This window comes from Sinocyclocheilus anshuiensis, unplaced genomic scaffold, assembly GCF_001515605.1.
Source record: "Sinocyclocheilus anshuiensis isolate Anshui unplaced genomic scaffold, SAMN03320099.WGS_v1.1 scaffold2585, whole genome shotgun sequence".
Taxonomy (NCBI): Eukaryota; Metazoa; Chordata; class Actinopteri; order Cypriniformes; family Cyprinidae; genus Sinocyclocheilus; species Sinocyclocheilus anshuiensis.
The window spans coordinates 22410-47176 of record NW_015542593.1 but is presented as its reverse complement, the minus strand read 5'-3'; the positions used below and the strand labels follow the sequence as shown (position 1 = coordinate 47176).

At 37.8% G+C, this 24767-nt stretch overlaps 3 protein-coding genes and 1 pseudogene across 6 annotated transcripts in view; 1 reads left to right on the top strand and 3 right to left on the bottom strand.

Annotated features, from left to right (window-relative positions):
- LOC107694470 (coagulation factor X-like) overlaps positions 1–2545 on the bottom strand; it is a 6198-nt gene extending 3653 nt beyond the window's left edge. Inside the window, exons 1-4 of one of the 2 annotated variants that reach the window (XM_016494166.1) lie at positions 2398–2545; positions 2022–2182; positions 408–432; positions 216–329 (exon numbers count right to left, since the gene is read on the bottom strand). In XM_016494166.1, coding sequence (XP_016349652.1) covers positions 216–329; positions 408–432; positions 2022–2182; positions 2398–2458 — 361 coding nt within the window. In that variant the 5' untranslated portion in view covers positions 2459–2545. The remainder of the gene's footprint in view (positions 1–215; positions 330–407; positions 433–2021; positions 2183–2397) is intronic. The other variant, XM_016494167.1, reaches the window with a different exon arrangement.
- Positions 2546–6261: 3716 nt separating this feature from the next.
- Positions 6262–8387, bottom strand: LOC107694461 (coagulation factor VII-like; annotated as a pseudogene).
- Positions 8388–8942: 555 nt separating this feature from the next.
- Positions 8943–16320, bottom strand: LOC107694469 (coagulation factor VII-like). The gene is made up of 8 exons (XM_016494165.1): positions 16176–16320; positions 15849–16012; positions 12914–12938; positions 12507–12620; positions 12283–12429; positions 11297–11388; positions 10812–10932; positions 8943–9732 (listed from the first exon to the last, which is right to left on the bottom strand). The coding sequence occupies exons 1-8, from the start codon at positions 16258–16260 to the stop codon at positions 9185–9187; spliced, it is 1296 nt and encodes a 431-aa protein (XP_016349651.1). The 5' UTR covers positions 16261–16320; the 3' UTR covers positions 8943–9184.
- A 5782-nt stretch (positions 16321–22102) lies between these two features.
- Positions 22103–24767, top strand: part of setdb2 (SET domain bifurcated histone lysine methyltransferase 2) — a 10326-nt gene continuing 7661 nt past the window's right edge. The window contains exons 1-5 of one of the 3 annotated variants that reach the window (XM_016494161.1): positions 22109–22235; positions 22352–22392; positions 22877–22990; positions 24244–24330; positions 24401–24497. In XM_016494161.1, coding sequence (XP_016349647.1) covers positions 22374–22392; positions 22877–22990; positions 24244–24330; positions 24401–24497 — 317 coding nt within the window. In that variant the 5' untranslated portion in view covers positions 22109–22235; positions 22352–22373. Of the gene's footprint in view, positions 22393–22876; positions 22991–24243; positions 24331–24400; positions 24498–24767 lie in introns of all 3 variants that reach the window. The other 2 variants (XM_016494163.1, XM_016494162.1) reach the window with 2 other exon arrangements.

The window sequence follows — 24767 nt, the reverse complement described above, 5'->3', positions numbered from 1 at the left end:
AAGGGCTTTTACATTTGTAAAAGAAGGACTTTTTTATATTAAAAACAATCAAGCAAGCCCTGCCAAAATTTGAAAAGTAACGCAAAAGTAACATAACACATTACTTTCCATAAAAAGTAACGTAATTAGTTGCTTAACGCAATATTGTAATGCATTACTTTTAAAAGTAACTTTCCCCAACACTGGTGATTACTGAACAAAATGCGGCTCTTTACCGATCTCACAGTTGTAGCCCTTAAAGCCTTGTTGACAGAAACACATGTACGGTCCAATCACGTCTTTACACTCGCCGCCGTTGAGACACGGGTGGGACAAACACGCGTCTCCATCTGAACACACAAGCGCTCGTATCAAGACTCACTTCACCATTAAAACCAAGCTGAACCGAAGGATCATTGCAGACTCACCAACATACTTGTGCCAGAACTCATCCTGAAAGAAAACGCAACACACATCCATCAGATGAAATGAACACACACTCAATTCTTTTGAACTGGATTTATATTGATGCTTGTTTTCATTGGAATAGACCTTAGACCTCAGGCTTTCACATGTGGTTATTTTTGTAGCAAAAAATCTCATTTTCATCAAATGGTTCAAACAGAGCCTGAAAAATGTTCAATAGTTCTACTCTGTTATGGAGAAATTCACACTGATAATAGTTGCTAGGTATTGGCTGTGACATTTCAGCACAAAACATGTTTAGAAAAAGAATTGGTTATCATTGGTTATTAATATTTGTAAGACACTTGGAAACTTTGTGAGAATTTACGTATTACTCAAATTATAAGCGGATGCGTTCTAAACAGTAAATACTGAGGGAATCGTATCCATCACTAGCTATGTTTCCGTCTAAAGTAACGACTTTAACTTGTGCACAAAATTAGAATACTGAATTTAGAATAAAACACCATTTCCATCCCACTGGGTAGACATATACAATTCCGGACAAGGGAGAACAGAACGGGCTAGAACTCAAATAGGGCAGATAATGAGGGGCAGACAGGTGAGGAGGATAAGTAATAACAAGGAATACCTGGAACTAATAGAACTAAATGGGGACAGGAACAGGAAGGACCAAATTAGGTCAAGGAAGGCACATGGGGAGCAAAACACACACAGACACCAAACAGAGTCTGACATTACTCCCGCCTCCTGGAAGGCGCGTCCCGCGCCGTAACAATTCCACCAGGGAAGGTGGGCGCCCTGGAGGCTGGTGCAGAACTGCAGGGCAGACAGGTGAGGAGGATAACTAATAACAAGGAACACCTGGAACTAATAGTACTAAATAAGGACGGGAACAGGAAGGACCAAATAAGGGCAAGTAAGGCACATGGGGAGCAAAACACAGACACCAAACAGAGTCTGACACCCACGTGTTCACAATGGAAACTGGCCAGAAATTTCAATAATAAAAATGTAAGTCGGTGCAACCAGGGAACCTGTGGCTCTTTTTTCCACATTATAAATGACTTGCGCCAGATGGAACGCAGTAACAAACTCTGTTCTGTTATCTTGCGTTGGTTGCCTGATGTTTGAAAACGCAATCGTGCGAGACAGTTACGGAGGTGTTTGTACCAAATCATTTTGATGAAGTACTTTGGCTCAGGCATTTCAGAATTATTAAAACAATATTTAAGATGGTGTGCGATGAGATTGGTGCACATGATCACATGATCTGTTGAGGCAAAGTCGCATTACTTTTTTTTATGCACGTTGAGGAATTAATTCAGTACATGTGTTTCCATTGTAGTTATTGTGCATGTTTTCTTATTAGATACAGAAAAGATACAGATACAGAAACTCAAATTTTTTTTAATGCACAATTTTAATGTGCATCTTGTCGTTTACATCCAGCATGTTTTTTTTTATGCAATATCCCAAAAATTGCACAAGAGTAGGTTGAGTAAACATGGCTAATGTCTGCGGTGCTCACGACTCTGGTATTTTGGGCCTGAGGTGGTACACATGATTTCCTGAACATTTCCAATGAAGTATTTAAAAATAAACAAACCACCGACCGTCTTTTTAACATCCTCGAAGATTTCTCTGGCCTCCTCATAACTGCAGCGCTCCTCAACACACTCGCGCTCCATGTTTCCCTTCTTTAGCTCCTCGAACAGGGCGTTGGCGCGCCGGTGCCGGCTCAGAACCTGACTGGCATCTCGACTGTGGAGGAAGACTGGAGAAACACATGACATTATCATCATCAAAGCCTCCCTCCTGATAGCGGCGGAAGAGCTGAGTGTTGAGAAATAAACCAAACCTGATCATTAGCACGCTCAAACTCACTCTGACATTGATTAGGCCTTAAACAACAAACCTTCAGGTCAGAAAAAGAGAGTCATACGAGTCATTCTGAAGCTTCGGTCTTTTCGGTCGAGACGACGCACTCACCTTCTGAACTCACACAGTGTATTAGAAACAAGCAGAGAAAATTCCAGAAGACCCAAGACATTGTGGTTTATCAGCATTCAGCTCTTTCACATTAGAGGTCGACAGAAAACAGACAGAAGGTCAATGAACTGAGCGCTGGGAGGGAGAGAGAGACAGGGGGAGGAGAAACTGACAAGAGGACAAAGTGAAAAGCACCAGCGCTTACACTCACGACACGTGGGATATTTCAGTTCAGAGCTCATACAGGAATCCTCTCCGATGACTTCATTTGATGTTCTCTACACAAACACAGATTTGAGAGCCGCAGCCAAGTGCAAGATTATCAGGCTCTGTTTCTCACACAGAACATGCATATAGTACAGAAGACTCAAATGAGTGCTCATGTATGTAAGGGATTCATGAAGAGTCTCATGCTAATGCAATTACATTTATTAATTTAGCAGATGCCTTTATCCAAAGAGACTTACGAGGAGGAATACAATAAGCGAATGATCTCACAGGGCTGGTGATAATGCAGTGGTGATAAATGGTGAACATCTGTTTAGTCAATCTAAATAAGACGTTCTATCCTGTTTGAGGTCACAGAGATGAAGATGGGCCGTTAAAGGGGTCACGACATGGATTTTTTATTTTTATGTTATATGTTCCTTGAGGTTTACATATAATGTTAATAAAGTTTTTTGCACAAAAACAACAACAAATAAGTATGTGGAAAAAAGGTTATTTTCAACCCTCATTCTGACCCTCTCTCTGAAGCGACCTGTTTTAAGGGGCGGGTCCTTTAAGGCTTGTTGTGATTGGCTAACGTCACTGCATAGGAAACAGTATCAACGCTTCACCGTGATCAGCCACTGTTATGATTGGCTAATGCCATTGCATAGGAAACGGTATCAACGCCCCCTCACTATTGCATGTGAGTGTTTTGACAACATGATCAAAATAAAACGGTCATTTCCAGACAAAGCATTCTGAAATCATTTACTTCGGTTTGTGATGCAGATCTAGCTCCGCTTCATCTTTCAACGAATGATTCTTTGTGACTCTCCATGACACTGTGCCTCGATTACAAAACAAAATCCTCAGACACGATCCGGGATGCCATTAAAATAAACTATCCACATGCTCCTTACGCTGGGATCCTTCTGATATCCGTACAAAGACGCGACCGAGCTGTTTAAACCAAATGCGTCAAAGCGAATGTTCTTTCACTGCATTTGTCCTGATGACAGACTCATATCTGTTTACTGTATCCAGTGTAGACGAGATAGCGCAGTGATTGTTATTTCTATGTGCTTTTGACGCGACGCTCTCATTCAGCGTGATCAAGCGACTGAACGCCAGTGGGTGGGGCCTATGCTGAGAAGAAGACTATTCGTCGATGTCTTGCTCTGGAGGCGTGTTTATGCAAATTTGTGTTTATGCGCTTTGGTGACATCATCTTGCCCCTCGGATCCAGACGAGCTGTTTTTGGAGCTTGATTAAATAATGCTCACTTGTAATTGCCTTTCTCCCTTTATTACTTTATATTTACTTGTAAGTTTTGAAGCTATATTTAATTGGTTTAATTCTTAACAATTGTTTTGATTTATTATTAATCTGCCTTTTTTTTAATTAGCCTGGTTATTTAATTTAATAAAAATAACGAAATATATTTGATATAATTGTAATGCACCGGGATATCAAATTGAATGGAATCGTTGACATGGTAATCGAAATCGAATTGAATCATGAAACCAGTGACGATTCACACCCCTAAATGTTTTGTTTATAATGAGGAGGAGGTTTTAAGCTATGAAACTTGCAGGATGTTTTAATGGTACAAAGACCTCTTAAATGCCAAAAGATCAAGGCAAATTTGATTTCTCGTGTCATGACCCCTTTAACTCACTTTTATTGGAATATCTGAACCTTATATGTGACCCTGGACCACAATATATTTACGGTAGGAAACGTACAAAATATCTTCATGGAACATGATCTTTACTTAATATCCTAATGATTTTTGGCATAAAAGAAAAACGTATAATTTTGACCCATACAATGTATTGTTGGCTATTGCTACAAATATACCTCAGCGACTTAACACTGCTTTTGTGCTGCAGGGCCACATATAATGTACACAAAATGTACAGAATCTGACCCTACACAGGGTCACGTCTGGTGTATGATTAGCAAAATCTGCACAAGAAAATCAATGCTGTTTCGGTTAATGACTGCCAAACTGTCCCTCAAACACACCAGAATGATCCCTAAAACCAACACACATGAAGATCAGATGCATGAATAACAAAAGCACGTGTAAACAAACTCAGAGTGAGAAATTTATTTTAAAACTCATTACAGACATTAATCGCGAGCAGTCGGCTCAACTGGAGATCCAAGGGTTTTCATAACCATCTCAAGCCATTTCAAGAAGTTGGCCACTGTGGTGTAAATCTCAGGATACAGGAATAAATCATATAAATAGTCAAGTGGTCAAGTGCAGAGACCACAAGTGTGTGTATCTGGCCAGGGCATACGAGCTGCTTTACAGCTGAAATTGTTTTTTTATAATTGCTGAATTTGCAACTCTGTTATTTTCTGTGATGCTGCTTTGAAACACTCTGTATTGTATAAAGCGCTATAGAAGTAAACGTAGTGTTGGGGGTAATGCATTATGAGTGACGTGAGTTATGTAATCAGATGACTTTTTTTCAAGGAACTAGTAAAGAAACACATTCCTTTTCAATTTACAAGAAAATATCTGAGTTACTTTTCCAAATAAGTAACGGCAGTTAGTTTGTTCTTCCATGTATTGACTGACAGCTCTCCTGTCCGCAAAAAAACAGATTCGGTATTCCTTAAAATGAATAAAAACAGTAAAATGCTAATTCATGCAAAACCATGCAAAAAACAAATATCAGTAACACTTTATTTTAAGGTGTACTTGTTACACATTACATGTACTTAATATTATAATAACAATAAATTATGCATAATTACATAATTAAGTAACCCTAAGCCTAACCCTAACCATATAGTATAAGTACATGTAGTTAATTAATCTTACTCAGTACTTAAAATGTATAATTACTCTGTAACAAGTACACCTTAAAATAAAGTGTAACCCAAATATCTTTTATGTATTTAATCCCATTTTATTAATCAATTCAACCATACTAATAACAAAAATTGACTTTAACATTTAACACATAACATTTAGTGTTTCTTTGTTTTTTATTGCTGAAGAGTGTTGAACTTTCTTCTCCTGCATCCTGTTCTTGATGCAATCCAGAATGAGGCTAATTCCTTTTACTTTTGGTGTAAAAAGGCTTTTACGTTCGCCAAAAATAGAACTTTTGTATATTAAAAACAAAGCCCAGCCCAGATTTAAAAAGTAAAGCAATGCATACTTCCCATAAAAAGTAACTAAGTAATGTAATTAGTTACTTAAGGGAGTAATGCAATATTGTAATGCATTACTTGTAAAAGTAACTTTCCCCAACACTGAATAAATGTGACTTAACTTTACAACCCACAATGACAGAATCACTTCAGATACCTGTGATAACCTTCAAACGCCTTCTGATGAACGCAGTGTTTTTTTTTTAATGCAATATCCCAAAATGCGCATAAAAATAGGTGGATGGAAACATAGCACACAGAGTAAAATCCAACATGATCAAAAATAAATAGAAGATTCGCTGTACATTAACGCTTCATTGTGTTGCAGCAGTAGAATTGGCCGTCTGTTCATGGATGCATTGCATATATGCATGGGGAAGTTTTACACAAAACTTATCGTGCAGGTTCCTATTTGAATCTGGATTCACGCACAAATTCTTACAGCAATGGTAAATGCAAGCACACACAGGCATACAAACCCAATAAGCACAAATCATTTGCATACTACTGAATTATTTATTTGTGAATGAGGTAATGATTGATACAAATATCAAACACACAGAAGCGCATTAAGGAACTTATTCGGTAAAATTGTTTCTATCGTAGTTTATGCGCATGTTTTCTTACCGGATAAGAATTTTATCCGACTTACTTGAGCGCATAATTTTTTTATGCACATTTTTATAATTTATGTGCATCTTGGCGTTTCCATCCAGCGTTTTTTAAATGCAATATCCCAAAATGCGCATAAAAATAGGTGGATGGAAACATAGCATACAGAATAAAATCAGACATGATCAAACGTAAATAGAGAATTCGCTGTGCATTAACGCTTTATTGTGTTGCAGCTGTAGAATTGGCCGTCTGTTCGTGGATCCATTGCAGGTAGTTGGAGACGTGGGTGTAAATGCTGTAGGACCCTGGTAGGGCGCAGCCTTTGCTCCAGCTCATGATGCCCAGCAGTAAGGTGGTGTCCCTGTAGCGGGTCACCAGTGGCCCGCCGCTGTCCCCTTTACACGAGTCCTGCTTCCCCTCGATGTAACCGGCGCAGAACATGTTGCTGGTGAGCGTCACGTTGCTGCTCTCGATGCACTCCTGCGTGCGGATGCGGGGCACCTGCAGGCGGCGCAGTAAGCGTGACGTGGGCCCGTCCTGGCTGCGTTTGCTCCAGCCGCTCACCGTGTGCTTGCTGATGGCCCACAGCTCGCGCTCCGCCGTGGCTCGCAGCGGCAGGCAGACGGGGACGGATAGGTGCTGTAGACGATGGGCCTGCGCAGACGCAGCAGCAAGATGTCGTTGTCTGAGGTCTCGGACACGTAGGCGGGGTGCATTAGCATCAAAACATCGGGGTGCTGATCGACTCATCTACGTTTTGATTATCATTCCAAATCCAATTTATAGTCTTTTCCAGCTTTTTGTTCAAAATGTTGTTTATTTCTTTATTTTTTTTATTTATAAAACTTACCCACATTAAAGTGTTTATAAAAAAGAATGCATGAAGCTAGAATAAAATGCTTGTTTTGTTTCAAAGCAGATACCCTGTTCTTTCTTTTGATGTTTGTATGTTCAGATATTCTGCAGTACAAATTAAAAACATGGATGTAAACTAGTTGTGTACTCAATGTTTACTACTGTTATACTTAAAGTATACTTTTATATACTAGAAAGTGGGCCAATTTAGTCCCAAGGAGTATTGAAATAGTACACTTACAAGTATACTACTAGTACACTGATATTTGTATACTTACTTCATAAAGTATACTTAAAAATACACTTGAAGTGTACTACTTTTTGGTAAATGTTGACAAGTAAATGCATCCTGATTCAAGAATTTTTAGATATTTAAACTAGAAAACAAGACATAAATACTAAGGAAGAAAATATTTTTTGCAGTGTACTGCATATGAAACCCAGCACAATGCCATGTGTGTTTGTCACATGTAATACTGACGGTGGCCTCCGTGTGTTCAAACACCTCCCGCGCCTCCTCATATGAACATTTCTCCTCCAGACACTCCCTCTCCAGATTGTCCATCTTCAGCTCCTCAAACCAGCCCGAGTTTGCCCGCTTAGTCCAGATCAAAACCCCATGAGCCTCATCCTTCCCCACAAACACTGAACAACACAAGACTGCGTTATCACCAACAACACTCTTAGTAGACACACCGCTGGATTTGGTGCTTTAATGTGGATCTGTAGTTGATTTAGTTACCTGTAGCAGAATGACAGCTGTAAAGACCCACGAGGACATAAAACCCTGACAGGAGACTCGTGTTGAACAGCGGTTCAGTGCGTATCTTCTGCTGCAGGTTCAAAGGTCTGAAGTCTAAATACTCTCCACCCCTCACCTCCCTTACTGAACCACAGAGATCCCAGGACACACTACATCATTTAAAAGAGTTTATTTGTGTTTATGTATGTGCATATTCCAGTGACACATAATATAAATTTCATGCTCTGCCATCTTTTAGGATACTCACTTACATGTGTCTTTATGCGTCCTTAAAGGTGAAGTGTGCTTTGCAAACTGAATTGCAAAAATAACCAGATTGTTATTTTAATATTAAGTCCAGCCCAAACTCACATGATTGTTTAGATGTTAACATGTCAGGCCGCTCAAACAGATCAATGTTGCGAAAGTGTCACAGTGTTTTACACTTCAGGAATTAGGGGCCGTTCACACTAAACACGTTTTTCCATTCCACTGCGATACTTTTCCATTGTTTAAAGGGGTCATGACACGAGAAATCTAATTTGCCTTGATCTTTTGGCACATAAGAGGTCCTTGTACCATTAAAACATCCTGCAAGTTTCATAGCTTAATTCATAGCTTGATTTTGTTTTGTAATCGAGGCACAGTGTCATGGAGAGTCACAAAGAATCATTCGTTGAAAGATGAAGCGGAGCTAGATCTGCATCACAAACCGAAGTAAATGATTTCAGAATGCTTTGTCTGGAAATGACCGTTTTATTTTGATCATGTTGTCAAAACACTGGCATGCAATAGCGAGGGGGCATTGATACTGTTTCCTGTGCAGTGACGTTAGCCAGTCACAACAAGCCTTAAAGGACACGCCCCATAAAACAGGTCACTTCAGAGAGAGGGTCAGAATGAGGGTTGAAAATAACCTTTTTCCCACATTTTTTTTGTGCAAAAAAACTTTATTAACATTATAAGTAAAATTCAAGGAGCATATTAAAATTATTGTAAAAATCCATGTCATGACACATGCTATCATCTCTTCGTGTCTTTTGCGGCGTCTTGTCCATGACAGGCTTTTCTAAAAACGCTTAAAAACGAGTCTTGTTGTCCCCACTGCCCACGTATTCTGTGTGAACGGCCCCTTCACTGACTGAAATCTGAACACACTTCACCTTTAACAACATTCATAAACTCTTGAATTCATGCGGCGGCTACAGTCTTCATGATCCACTCCACAAAGACAGACACGCGCGCGTAGATGCCGTAGACGTCAGTGCGTGCGCAGCCTTTGCCCCAACTCACAATCCCTGTCAGAAACCATGTGTTCTTATAGCGGGTGACCAGCGGCCCTCCGCTGTCCCCCTGACAGGAGTCCCGGCCGCCCTCGATGAAGCCGGCACACAGCATGTTCCTGGTCACCTTCAGGCCCGACTTTGCCTTGCACTCGTCTAACGAGACCCTCGGCACCTCCAGCCGCTGAAGAATCGGAGACGACGGACCGGACTGCGACAGATGACCCCACCCGCTGACAGTGGACATGCGAATGGCTCCAATGGTACGTCCGAAGGTGCCGTTAACGGGAGGAAGGCAGACGGGAATAGTGAAGGCGTCTAGCATGACGGGGCTGAGCAGACGCAGCAGGGCGATGTCGCTGTCAGTGCTGGAGTGGTTGTACTGTGGGTGGATGAACACTTTAGACACTTTCCTCGTCTGTTCGGTTCCTTCGTCTTTCCCACGGATGTGTTCACCTGCAGCAGAAGTCAAAATGAGACCGAGATAAGTTACAGAGGTCTACACTTGAGCTGTGGGAGGAGGAACGTCAACAGAACCAGCGTTATATGAACAACTCCTCACCGTTATGACATTCAGAATTTACATAGCAGAGCAAAAGAGTGGAGAACAAAATAAGCAAGGGTGCAACACAGCTACCTGTTGACAGTGTTGCGGAAAGTTACTTTTAAAAGTAATGCATTACAATATTGCGTTACTTCCTTCAAAAATTAACTAATTACGTTACTGTTGATTGAAAGTAATGCGTTACATTACTTTTGCGTTACTTTTTAAATCTGGGCAGGGCTTGCTTGTTTGCTTTTAATATAAAAAAGTTCGATTTTTGGAAAATGTAAAAGCCCTCTCACACCAAAAGCCTCAGGCTGAAGGAAAAGTAAATTCACGTCTGTACAGTAGAACACAGAAGAAGAAAGTTCAACACTCTTCAGCAATAAAAAAAGAAGAAGAAATGTTAGTTTATCTTTTTGCTTATTAGTATGATTGAATTGGATCACCGAAGGTCAGCAGCAAATTGGTTAATAAAATGGGATTAAATACATAAAGGATTTTAGTATTATTTAACATATTTAATTATTGCAGCTTTGAGTCATATTCTGAGTTGCTTTTAACTGTTTTTATAAATTTTGATGAAAACTAAATCTGATTTTTTTTGTGAGTGAGTGAGATTAATGCATGTTCACATTTATTCTACAACTAAAGTAACATCTTACTCCCGATTTCTCTCAACATGGGCACAGGAGAGCTTTCAATCAATAAATGGGAAAAAAAAGTAACTGGCGTTACTTATTTGAAAAAGTAACTAATTTGTAAATTAAAAAGTAATGCGTTACTTTACTAGTTACTTTTAAAACGTAATCTGATTATGTAACTCACATTACTTGTAATGCATTACCCCCAACACTGCCTGTTGAATCCACTGCCGTTTTCAATCCAGAGTTTGTAAATTCTAAATCAGAGTTTGACAAACTTGCAATTGCAGTAACTCCCAGAGACAAACCCAATAATGACGGTAGTTCCCGACCGAGACATTTCTTACCAACTGTTACTTGTAAGATGTTTGGATCCTTTTCCCAAACGCAGTGAGCTGCGGTGAGAATCCATTGGGAATCTAGAATAACGGCACCGCATTTATACTGTTCCTTATGCTGTAGTAAAGCCTGTGGAGGAGACGCACACACACAGAAACATTGACTGAGAAAACACCGAACGAACAGAGAGACCAGATCTGAAGAACAAATGGATCCTGATGAAAGTACGCTCTTCAAAATGAAGGTTCTTTTGTGGAATCTATGGTTTCATGCAGAAAATGTAAAATCTATGGAACCTTCCCATCGGACAAAAAGTTATTTAGATTATTAAAATGTTAAATGCACTAAAAAATTGTGCTTTTAAGGGACAGATCTCTGAAAGGTTCTTTGGGAAACTGAAAATTGTTCTCCTACGGCATCACTGCCAACATTTTGGAAGCTGTGTCCAGAGAAATCAACATGCTGTTCATCTGATGTCCTCATGAATCCTCACCTGCCACGGACACTGTCCTTTAGGACACACGTCGCCCTTCACTATCCTCGGACCCACACCATTCGGCACCAGCCTTCCACACGGGAATCCATCTGAGCACATGATGAGAAACACAACACGAGTTTACATCAACAGCAATATGGCCTTACAGCACAAACACAATGATTTTAGAGTTATCCACCTGAGCATTCCTCTAGCTCAATCAGTAGAACATGGCGCTATCCATGTCAACGTCATGGGTTCGATTCCCAGGGAATGTGTGAACTGATCAAATGTATACCTTCAATGCAGTGTAAGTCGCTTTGGATAAAAGCATCTGCCAAATGCATAAATGTAAACATATCCAGCACACTGATGTGCATTGGAGCTCAAAATATGAATCATTTTCGAGACACTCCTTGTGTCCCTATAATATAGTATGAAAAACTTACTTTTTTAATGGTGGGGTAAGTTCATTAATTCATACTCGGTTAGTGTGATGGAGCAAATTTCAGATGGAGCAAATGTTGGGAATAGCATAGGCCTACTAACATATGACATCTGCGAGTTCTGCAGTTTGCAGCATATTTAATGCTCAGTATTTGAATTTTCTGTATGCATGACCAACTACATGTCAATGTGTGCAATATAGACCCACAGTACAGTGAGTGACACACTGCATCCCACAATGCAATGTGCTTGACTCAAATCTCCATTTCTAATCAGCAGTGATACTTTTTGTCTGAACTTTTTGCAGTGTGACCTAATAAATCAGATGTCATTGGTTTTTCCTGATTTATTAGGTCACACTGCAAAAAGTTCAGACACTTGTGAAGAAAACTAAACATTGCAAATGCTAATTACCATTATTTCTGAGCTGATAACTGGACGCCGCTGTGTGTGTATGTTGTTGTATAATGCAAACTGTTTCACATACTTCTAGTCTAGGCAGTGGACAGTATTTTGAACAGAGCCGATGGCTAAGACGTCTGTGTTTGTGGACTGACCCTGCGGCACGCAGCTGCTGTTGTCTATGTGTAGTGTGTATCCAGGTGCACAATCACAGCGATGGGTCGAATCACTGATTTCTACACAGAAGTGCTCGCAGCCGCCGTTCTTGTACAAACATCCGTAGGAAGTGGGTGGAAATATTTCTGTGGGACGTACGACAGGATTAACATGAGTAGATGCTCATTCTGCAGATCTTTGTGTTGTGATGATTGTGTGTTACCTTTGTCGCAGTGTCGCCCCTCAAAGTTCACTGGACAGATGCAGATGTATGCATTTATCTGATCCACACACGTGGCTCCGTTCTGACACGGTCCCGACTGACAATGATCCACCTCTGAAGAGGCAAACAAGATTTACACAGATGCACAAGATCTGAGGACGCTGTGAATGGAGTTTGTGCAAACTCACTCTCGGTGGCTGTCAGGGCGTTTCTATACAGTCTAAGGAGTTCTGCATGGTTGTTAGCTCGTTGCTATGCAGTTTCAATTAAATTTACTTTAAAATTTATGTGCACACATTTAAAAACCTGTTCAAGAGTTTTTAAAGTATTTTAGCGTCTAACTATTCATGAAATGTAATCTGTTTTTATCAGATGTGTGTAAGCTGCACTTGAAGTTGCTGGTTTACCTGTGTATCTCTTCCAGAAATCTTCCTGAAACACAACAGGAGAGTTCTGTTAGATTTCCTTCAGCTCTTCTGCTATTTCTGTGCTGTTTTTGGTTGTTTTGTCTCAAATTCAAACACAAACTTTCATTAATGTCATGAGTGTCTCACTGTATGACTGACTCTGAATGATTTGAATTGAGACTGACTCTGAATGATCTGATTTGAAACCGACTTTGAATTACCTGAAGTGAGACTGACTATGAATTGAGACACATACCGAATTATCTAAATTAAGACTGACTCTGAATTAAGACTGACTCTGAATGGTCTGAATTGAGACTGACTTTGAATAACCTGAAGTAAGACTGATTCTGAATGATCTGACTCTGAATTAAGACTGAGTCTGAATGGTCTGAATTGAGGTTGACACTGAATTATCAGAATTGAGACTGACTCTAAATTGAGACTGATTCTGAATTATCTGAATTTAGACTGACTCTGAATTATCTGAACTCAGACTGACTCTGAATTATCTGAACTTAGATGGTATTTTCTGAATTGATTCTGAATTATCTGAGTTGATACTGACTCTGAATTATCTGAAATGATTCAGAATGATCTGAATTGAGACTGAATCTGAATTTAGACTGACTCTGAATTGAGACTTACTATGAATTATCTGAACTAAGACTGTATTATCTGAATTGATTCAGAATTTTCTGAATTGAGACTGAATCTGAATTGAGACATACTATGAATTATCTGAACTGAGACTGTATTATCTGAATTGATTCTGAATTATCTGAATTGAGACTGAATCTGAATGGAGACATACTATGAATTATCTGAACTGAGACTGTATTATCTGAATTGATTCTGAATTATCTGAATTGAGACTGAATCTGAATGGAGACATACTATGAATTATCTGAACTGAGACTGTATTATCTGAATTGATTCTGAATTATCTGAATTGAGACTGAATCTGAATGGAGACATACTATGAATTATCTGAACTGAGACTGTATTATCTGAATTGATTCTGAATTATCTGAATTGAGACTGACTCTGAATTTAGATTTACTATGAATTATCAGAATTGAGACTCACTCTGAATTATCTGAACTAAGACTGTATTATCTGAATTGATTCAGAATTTTCAGAATTGAGACTGAATCTGAATTGAGACTTACTATGAATTATCTGAACGGAGACTGTATTATCTGAATTGATTCTGAATTATCTGAATTGAGACTGACTCTGAATTGAAACTTACTATGAATTATCTGAACTGAGACTGTATTATCTGAATTGAGACTGACTCTGAATTGAGACTTACTATGAATTATCAGAATTGAGACTGACTCTGAATTGAGATTTACTATGAATTATCAGAATTGAGACTCACTCTGAATTATCTGAACTAAGACTGAATTTTCTGAATTGAGACTGAATCTGAATTGAGACTTACTATGAATGATCTGAACTGCGACTGTATTATCTGAATTGATTCTGAATTATCTGAATTGAGACTGACTCTGAATTGACACTTACTATGAATTATCAGAATTGAGACTCACTCTGAATTATCTGAACTGAGACTATTATCTGAATTGATTCTGAATAATCTGAATTGAGGCTGACTCTGAATGGTTAGAATTGAGACTGACTTTGAATTACCTGAATTAAGACTGACTCTGAATTAAGATTGACTCTGAATGATCAGAACTGAGACTGACTCTGAATTAAGACTGATTCTGAATTATCAGAATTGAAACTGACTCTGAATTGAGACTGACTCGGAATGGTCTGAATTGAGACTGATTCTGAATTATCTGATTTGAGACTGACTCTGAATTATCTGATTTGAAACCGACTTTGAATTACCTGAAGTGAGACTGACTATGAATTGAGACACATTCCGAATTATCTAAATTAACACTGACTCTGAATTAAGACTGGGTCTGAATGGTCTGAATTGAGATTGACACTGAATTATCAGAATTGAGACTGACTCTAAATTGAGACTGATTCTGAATTATCTGAATTTAGACTGACTCTGAATTATCTGAACTCAGAGTGACTCTGAATTATCTGAACTTAGACGGTATTTTCTGAATTGATTCTGAATGATCTGAGTTGATACTGACTCTGAATTATCTGAATTGATTCAGAATTATCTGAATTGAGACTGAATCTGAATTGAGACTGACTCTGAATTGAGACTTACTATGAATTATCTGAACTAAGACTGTATTATCTGAATTGATTCAGAATTTTCTGGATTGAGACTGAATCTGAATTGAGACTTACTATGAATTATCTGAACTGAGACTGTATTATCTGAATTGATTCTGAATGATCTGAATTGAGACTGACTCTGAATTGAGACTTACTGTGAATTATCTGAACTGAGACTGTATTATCTGAATTGATTCTGAATTATCTGAATTGAGACTGACTCTGAATTGAGACTTACTATGAATTATCAGAATTGAGTCTCACTCTGAATTATCTGAACTGAGACTATTATCTGAATTGATTCTGAATAATCTGAATTGAGGCTGACTCTGAATGGTTAGAATTGAGACTGACTTTGAATTACCTGAATTAAGACTGACTCTGAATTAAGATTGATTCTGAATGATCAGAATTGAGACTGACTCTGATTGGTTTGAATTGAGACTGATTCTGAATGATCAGAATTGAGACTGACTCTGATTTATCTGAACTGAGACTGTATTATCTGAATTTATTATGAATAATCTGAATTGAGACTGACTCTGAATGGTCTGAATTGAGACTGACTTTGAATTGAGACTGATTCTGAATTATCAGAATTGGGACTCACTCTGAATGATCTGAACTGATTTTGAATTATCTGAATTAAGAGTGACTCTGAATCAAGCACTACGTCAGTCTGAGCAGATCTTTCTAATGGTCTTGTTCTCCTCACCAGTTGTTCGGGGACGGTGAAGATCTCTCTGGCCTCCTCATAAGAGCAGATCTCCTCAAGACACTCTCTCTCCAGATTGCCCAGCTTCAGCTCCTCCAGGAAGGAGTTTGCCCGTCGGACACGATGCGTTAATGCCCGGTTTGCCTCAGTCTTACTGAGGAAGACTGCAGATGATGAAGAGACCAAGAGTACATATCAGGCAGACAGTGAGTGAGTCTGAATACCATTATAGTCTCTGCTTTAACATGTAAACATGGATGAGAAACACACAAACACATGACACACAGCTAATCTCACAAACACAGTTTTTAAGATCTCCACTCTCACCTGATGGAAGCCCAAAGCACACTGGGACGGCGAGCAGCGTCAGGATCATGTGGCAGAGCTTCATTCTGTTCAGGTTGGACTCCATGATGTTTTAGCTTCAGGCTCGAAGTCCGTAACTCATTGGCTGTGGTCTGGACACACGGTGGGCAAACGGACAACAGATTGCACAATACTGTGTGACTGAAGGGGCTCTTTAAATCACCAGCAGATGGAGCCACTGATACAGAAACTGAGGAACAGCCATTCTTCACTTCATTCATGCCATGGTGAGATTTCACACAAGGGCTGATATTATCTCAACAAATTAGGTGGTGGCATGAGATCAAACTAGACACAAATATTCAGCTGTTACTTTTAAGTTGGTGCTTAAAACAAAAAGAAATGCCTGTCAGTATTTTAATGTATTTCTTCTTGACAAAGATCTGCTGTTAATTCAGCACAAACTGCTTCAACATTGACTCAATTCATACTTCGTACAGTAGATCATCATTTCAGTTGATTTTGTTATTTTAGTTTCTTGGGTGCGTTTGATTTGGGATTTTAGAAACAGTATACCTTTTAAGAAATTTAAAGAAATCATGCAAAAATGATAATTCTGTCATCATTTACTCCCCAGGGTTTCTGCAGGTCTTAAAAAGTCTTCATTCGTCCACAGATTAAGTTGTAATCAAAAAAATTATTATTATTTTCACGATGTATCAAAGATACATTACTGGAGATGCAAAATGAGAATATGAAGTCTTGTTTTCTTAGAAATTAATTAAAATTAAATTAGCTTAAAACAAGATCATTCTTTTGATCATGATCTCACTTCGTTTTGATGAATTTCTCTAAAACAAGACTTTATATCTTCTATGATTTTGCATCTCAAGTAAATGTATCTTGATTTAAACATTTTTAGATGTTTGCACTGGAACACAAGACAGAAACACTGAGGAAGAATCAGAAGCTTCAGTAAAAGGTAAAAGATATTTTTGTTTTTTTTTTGGAAATTAATTCAAAATTAATAGAGATCTGTTGGAAGCTGTATCTTCAAAAGTGAAAAGTGTTGCATTGTGTTCTCTCTTAATTACATTTAGAGGACATATTGTGTTCCATTCAATTTATTCCTTTTTTATGACTTGGTCTTAAATTTAAGACCTTAACGTTTTTAATTTAAAAACTTAAATCCTAAATTTACCTTCACAAAACCTGGAGAAACCCTGCTCCAAATGTTGCTCCAAACCTTTGACTTTTTCTTCATATTTGAATTTTTTTTGGTTTTTTTTCCCATTCATTCCAAACAATGAATGTCAGTGGGGTCCAGTGTTGTTTGGTTTCCAATGTTTCACTAAATATCTTGTGTTTCTGCAGAAGACAGAAAGTCATACAGGAGAAACATGAGAGTGAGTAAATGATGACAGAACGATCATTTCCAGGTGAACTCTTCCTTTAAGTATAAAGTTTCCTTTGACTTTAATGGTTGAACATTCAAACAGTGTTCCCCGTCTGACAGCACAGTAGCGTTTGCATAATGAATCATCTATATCACATACTCTGTTCGGGGTTTACAGCTTCTCTAACTTTCATTTACATAAAACTATAAGAAGCCCTGTGGTTTCCGTCTTGAAATCAGCTCGGGTTTAAACTCTAGTTCAGATCTACATGTGATGAGCTGCTTTACATGCTTCTGGGGCGTCTGAACTTTAGCTTCTCGTCTCGTTTGTTGAGACCACAGAGAGATGCGTGGTTTAAACAGAAATCAGATGCTGATCCACACAACACTCACAGTTCAGCTCACATTCAGAGCTGCTGCAAACACACAGCAACAATAAGACACGGAGAACCATACTCACGGATTCATCTGATTTATATTTGAAAAAATGAGAAGTATAAATATACATTAAAATACTGACATGTTCACAACGGGCCTGGAGTGAGCGAACGAGAGATAAACTCAACCCAGATCTTCAACAAAAACTACCATATCACAAAACGAGCGAATAATCTGAAGTACTACATAAACAGAAGATCATTTAACACACACACACACGCACACACACACACTCACACACACACACACACACTCACACTCACACTCACACACACACACACACACTCACACTCACACTCACACACACACACACACACTCACACTCACACTCACACACACACACACACACTCACACTCACACTCACACACACACACACACACTCACACTCACACTCACACACACACACACACACTCACACTCACACTCACACACACACACACACACTCACACTCACACTCACACACACACACACACACTCACACTCACACTCACACACACACACACACACTCACACTCACACTCACACACACACACACACACTCACACTCACACTCACACACACACACACACACTCACACTCACACTCACACACACACACACACACACACACACACAGACAGTTTGAGTTTGTGTGTCAAACTCTGAAATGAGTGTCCTTGAGCGTTTAGTGTGCACAGATATAATTCACATTCAGCATGTTCTCACTCAGACTGACGTGTTTTAAGTCTCAAACACACTAATGAGTATCTTTAAAGCATCAGCTATCTGATTATCATTTACTCAATCTATAACAGGCGCAGTTCTAATGGCAGAATTATGCAAGTAGGTCACAATGTGAAAGCAGAGATGCAGGTATAGAGACGAGAGGAACGTCTTCCACAGCGCAGGCTGGAAACCACATCTGTGGGCACCGTTTCCTGTGGCAGCAGCACATGCTTGAGTGTGTGTGTGCGTGTGTGTGTGTGTGTGTGTGAGTGTGTGATCATCTGAACGAGTCATTCAGAAACGCACCTCCACAGTTGGTGTTGGTCAGGATCCCCTCCGTCACGTCATTATGAAAGCTGTAGGCCAGGAGAGATGAGGCTGCTGAGAGCTCCTGAACACAAACACACAGTCAGAGGAGCATCATGGGTAGTTTAGTTTCTGATCGTATGGGGTTTTCTAACCTTTTGTGTAGCAGGCGAGTCCCAGAGACTCCACAATGCTGATTTATGCATCATCTGAAAGCTGGATAAATCAGCTTTCCATTGATGTATGGTTTGTTAGGATAGAACAATATTTGAAAATCTGGAATCTGAGGGTGCAAAAAAATCTAAATATTGAGAAAATCATCTTTAAAGTTGTTCAAATGAAGTTCTTAGCAATGCATATTACTAATCAAAAATTAAGTTTTAATATATTTACGGTAGGAAGTTTACAAAATATCTTCATGGAACATGATCTTTACTTAATATCCTAATGATTTTTGGCATAAAAGAAAAATGTATAATTTTGACCCATACAATGTATTGTTGGCTATTGCTACAAATATACCCCAGCGACTTAACACTGCTTTTGTGCTCCAGGCTCACATATTATAAACAAGTGTTTAGTGTAAAAATAGTGAATCTTATTTTAAGAGCATTTTTGTTTTTGCATTGTGACATTATTTCCATGACAATTAAACACATTTAACATGAAAATTGCCATGAATGTAATGCAAAAAAATCTAATATTTATTTTAATAAAACTTTATTCTTTCATGTTTTGAGTATTAATGATGTTATCTATGCCATGTTTTTTTATTGTGCTGTAATTTTATTTGTTCAACATTTATGCTAATGTATTATATAAATATATTTTACTTACTAAATGTAATATAAAAAAATGCATATATTGTATTTTATATATACACTGCCGTTCAAAAGTTTGGGATCAGTAAGATTTTTAATGTTTTTAAAGAAGATTCTTCTGCTCATCAAGGCTGCATTTATTTGATTAAAAATACAGAAAAAAAAAACAGAAAAATTGTGAATTATTATTGCAATTTAAAATAACTGTTATCTATTGATTCTGTTATCTTAAATCAAGTTGCATTTACTAGAGAAGCGAAATGAGTAAGATATTTAGTCTTGTTTCCAGGGGAAGAAATTTAATTAAGTGCTTTGTGCTTAAAACAAGTAAAATGATCTGACAGTGAGGGAAGGAAATTACTCTTAAACAAGATTATTTTTCTCACTGGCAGATATTTTTCTTTAAGCACAATGCACTTCATTTAGTTGTTTCCGCAGACAAACAAGACTAAATATATTCAGTTGTTTTACTTGTACAGTAAATGCATCCTGATTCAAGAATTTTTAGATATTTATACTAGAAATCAAGAAAGTATTTTTTGCAGTATAGTGTTAAATGCTGCATTTCAGTGTTATTCATACGAAGAGTTCAAATGTTCAAAAATCATGATTTTTTTTATCCTGAATTCCAATTAATCTCAATCAAACTGCATTTGGGTTGTTTTGATTAAATAGCTAAAAAAATACAGCTAATTAACACAACAAAAAAAACACAATACACGATAACACAATAACAAAAACATGATTTTTGAAAATTAAAAATTAATATAATAAAATATTATTATTATTCATATTTAATAAAATAAGTGATCTGTTTTTACAAATAAACTTCATATACTTTTACTGTTTTTATTAATATGTTGAATTAGCTTTTATTTTTCAGTTTTTATTTTAATTTTAGTTTAAGTTTGAGTTATTTTGTTGTGCTTCTGCCATTTTTTATTAATTTTAGTTTTTCTTTTATATTTCTATTTAGTTTTCATCAAATTTAATGTCAGTTTTATTCATTTTGTTATGTGTTTTGTCATCTTTATTAGTTTTTAATATTTTTTTCCGTTTTCAATACATTATATGCCAGTTTTAGTCATTTTTTATGTGCTTTTGACATTTTTGATGAGTTTTTTATAAATATTTCTATTTAGTTTTCATCTAATTTTATGTCAGTTTTAGTCATTTTGTTATGTGCTTTTGTTATTTCTATTAGGTTTTTTATATTTTTATTTATTTTTCCATTACTTTTTTCTTCATTGTAAGAAGACTTCATTTGCAAAAACATAGCTCTATTTTTAACAATTTTCAAAACTCATGTTTTTTCATTCTGCGTTCCAATTAATCTCAATCAAGCTGCAGTTGTGTTATTTTGATTGGGTTACAAAATAACTTAAAACTACAGCTAACTAATACAATAAAACACAATAAAAACGTGATAACAATAAAAAACATGATTTTTGAAAATGAAAAAAAAAAAGTTATGTTTTTGCAAATAAACTCTTCATATAAATATATATACTAAATATGGTTTACCCAAAATACCAGTTACTACACTTACTGTTCTACTGTAAAATCAAGGAAAGTATCTTCGACTATGATTAATACTACAAAATAACTAGTACAGTATTGGCGTTCAGCATGACACACAAACACACTGAACACGAGCAGTCTTACTGTAAATAATGAGATCCGCTGCGGTCTTACTGTACAACTGAGGATAATTGCATAATAAGCGCATAATCATTGTTACAAAACCTCACCGGAAGTACATGATACATAATATACAAAAACCCGTCACGTGATGCCATATACATGTTTATCTGTTTACTGTGTTAATGAAATAAAATAAACTTGCGGCTAGTTTCACATGTGATGTTACACACAGACGTACGAAGACGAACACCGATTCACTGATGATAGAGAACTAAATTTATACACAATCCTGACATTACCAGCAATATTATTCGATTAATCGACGGCGTACTGTGTCGAAAACAGTCACGAAAAGACCACCGATGCGATAACTGTGAGATATCGATGATCTATTGCTTTTGACTTTAACTGGAACCAAACATTGGATTCATTCTAGCGAATCGGTTCGTTCGGACGGTTCACCAACAAATGACTCACTAAGTAATTCGAGTCCTAGTCATTCAAACAAAAGACCGCGATCGGAGTAAATACACTTAGTAGTTCACTAAATCGTATTAGTTAGGTTATAAAGTTTGCATTAAATGCTGTGCTGTTTATGGTTCTCTGTCATGTAGGAGTGATTCACAACGCTTCGGTTGGATTGAATTGGTTTGAAAGAATGATTCACTCGATTCGGACACGTGCGGATGATTCTTCTTTGATGTCGCGTTCTTTCATTCACTCCGGTGGAGTCGTTTAAGTAATAAATGTGACATTTTCATTCAGTTTGCGTAAGTTTTTAGAGCGGTGTTTGTATATAATGTTTCTAATCAGCGTTTTTGTGAGATACTAGAGCAGTTCTGTTGTTTGATCGTGTTGTTGTCTGTTAATGTTGGTGTGATATCAGCACATCTGGGCCTCACAACGAGATGATGGAGTTTGAAACTGGTAAGATCAGAAATCATGAAGTAGTTCACTTATCCTACAGAAAACAGTTGTAGAAATAGTTTGAACACTGCAAAGGCCGTCTGTGAGTCACTGGGGAGAGAATGATGTTAGTATCTGCTCTGATACAAAGTTGCTCTTTGAAGCCGCACGGTCCTTTGATCAGAATAATGAGACTAACTCACTGAGTAATAACTTTGAGATAATATAATATTAATATAATAAGTTTTGGCCTCAGCTAGAGAACAGGAGGCATTCATGAGGTGACCCTGACTGAAGAATGAGGGAGTGTTGAGGAGTTTCCAGGAGGAGAACATTTGCAGATCTTTGCATGAAAACTGTTTAAAAGGGTTCGAGACGGTCAGATGTTCTGCAGCATCGCAGCTTTGCTGTCTAGCTTTGATTTCTGTAACCCCTGAGCATTATTGTGTAAGACAGAGAAGCTCTGATGAATGACGAGTGATCAGAAGATGGTGGTGTGTTTCAGAGCAAGCGAGGAGCTTCTGGGAGGAGGTGGATGTTGATGGAGTGTTTGATGATCTGCTGAAGAGACTTCACCACTTAAGATACGCGATCACACACAACACTGCTACCGACCAAGGTACACACAGACACACACACACAACACTGCTACTGACAGAGGTACACACACAGATACACACACAACACTGCTACTGACAGAGGCACACAGGTACACACACACACACACACACACACACACAGATCATCCCGTGTCAAATAAACCCCAGGCTCAATTTTTTTTATTTTGTCAGTATTCTTTCTGAAGAAAGATAAACATGTTTAGTGATGAAAGCCAAAATATTAAATGTCATGGATGAATATTTACTGAGTAATCCACTATTTTGTAGAGGAGCGTCAAACTTTTTACCTGAGATTCAGAGCCAAATTACAGGAGGGTAAAAATGACTTTAGAAAGATGGCAGCATCATAATGTTGTTTTTACTCCGAGATCAGTGGCTCTGTTAGTAAAATCTGCTGACTTTAGCAATCTTTGTGGCATTATATGACAATGTTAACAGTTTAAAATGGGGGGGAAATCACTTTTGTAACTCAAGAAATGTTAAATATATCTTAACATATTAAAAGCAAACTTTCCTTTTGGTATCTTAATTTTGAAGGCCCTGTATGGTTCAGTTCCAGAGATACTGGGATCTCAATATGGCTCCAGGAGTAAATTGTACACATTTTCAGTGGTCAAAAAAATGGTCAAATGTGGGTCACTTTGCATACAGCTGATATATAAAAAGCACAAAAGCAGTCATAAGCAGCACAGGTATATTTGTAGCAATAGCCAACAATGCATTGTATGGGTCAAAATTATACATTTTTCTTTTATGCCAAAAATCATTAGGATATTAAGTAAAGATCATGTTCCATGAAGATATTTTGTACATTTCCTACCGTAAATATATCAAAACTTAATTTTTGATTAGTAATATGCATTGCTAAGAACTTCATTTGGACAACTTTAAAGATGATTTTCTCAATATTTAGATTTTTTTTGCACCCTCAGATTCCAGATTTTCAAATATTGTCCTATCCTAACAAACCATACATCAATGGAAAGCTCATTTATTCAGCTTTCAGATGATGCATAAATCTAAAAAAATGGACCCTTATGACTGGTTTTGTGCTCCAGGGTCACATTTATTCTATTTAAAGAGAAATGTCTGAAGAACAAATAATGTTGAAACCAGAATTGTGTCTTGTTTCCCTCTGTCGAATCTCTATCGAGTGCTAGTACAGATGCACTGAAATGCTGAAGCTGAGGCGCATTAACTTCTGTATTTGAATGGGTTCCAGCTGATCGTGTGATTTTCTGATCTGTTTCAGAGTATGTTCAGGCCATGAAGATCATTCTGGAGTCTGAGCTCACCTCCCTCAGGAGCGAAGGCATTCAGGAGGTGCTGATTGATGAAGGTTTGTGCTGGTGATCAGCAGCGCTGCTCGTGTTTGGTGTCATTCTGACGAGTGTCGCGTCTGTGTTCAGATATACTGACAGTGACCGTATCAGAGGCTCAGTGTTCTCCGGAGAGCCTGAGGAACGGTGTGGAGACGGACAACTTTCTGCAGAAGGACAGCACACGGTCTGGCATTATCATCATTTATTTTAGTAATAAACCATGTCTTTATCTACTCGCCTGCCTTATAATAAAGCAATAATCCCCGTGAAGCCGTGGTTTACAGTGAATTTATAATAGCTAAGGGGCGTTGTTAGGTAAATTCACTGTAAACCACAGCTTCACGGGGCTTATTGCTTTTATAAACTGGTTATTCCATATACGTAGTTAGGTTTCACAAAATAAAACAGAGCAAATAAAGTGTAATGATATTAATAAAAACAGTATTCTTCCACC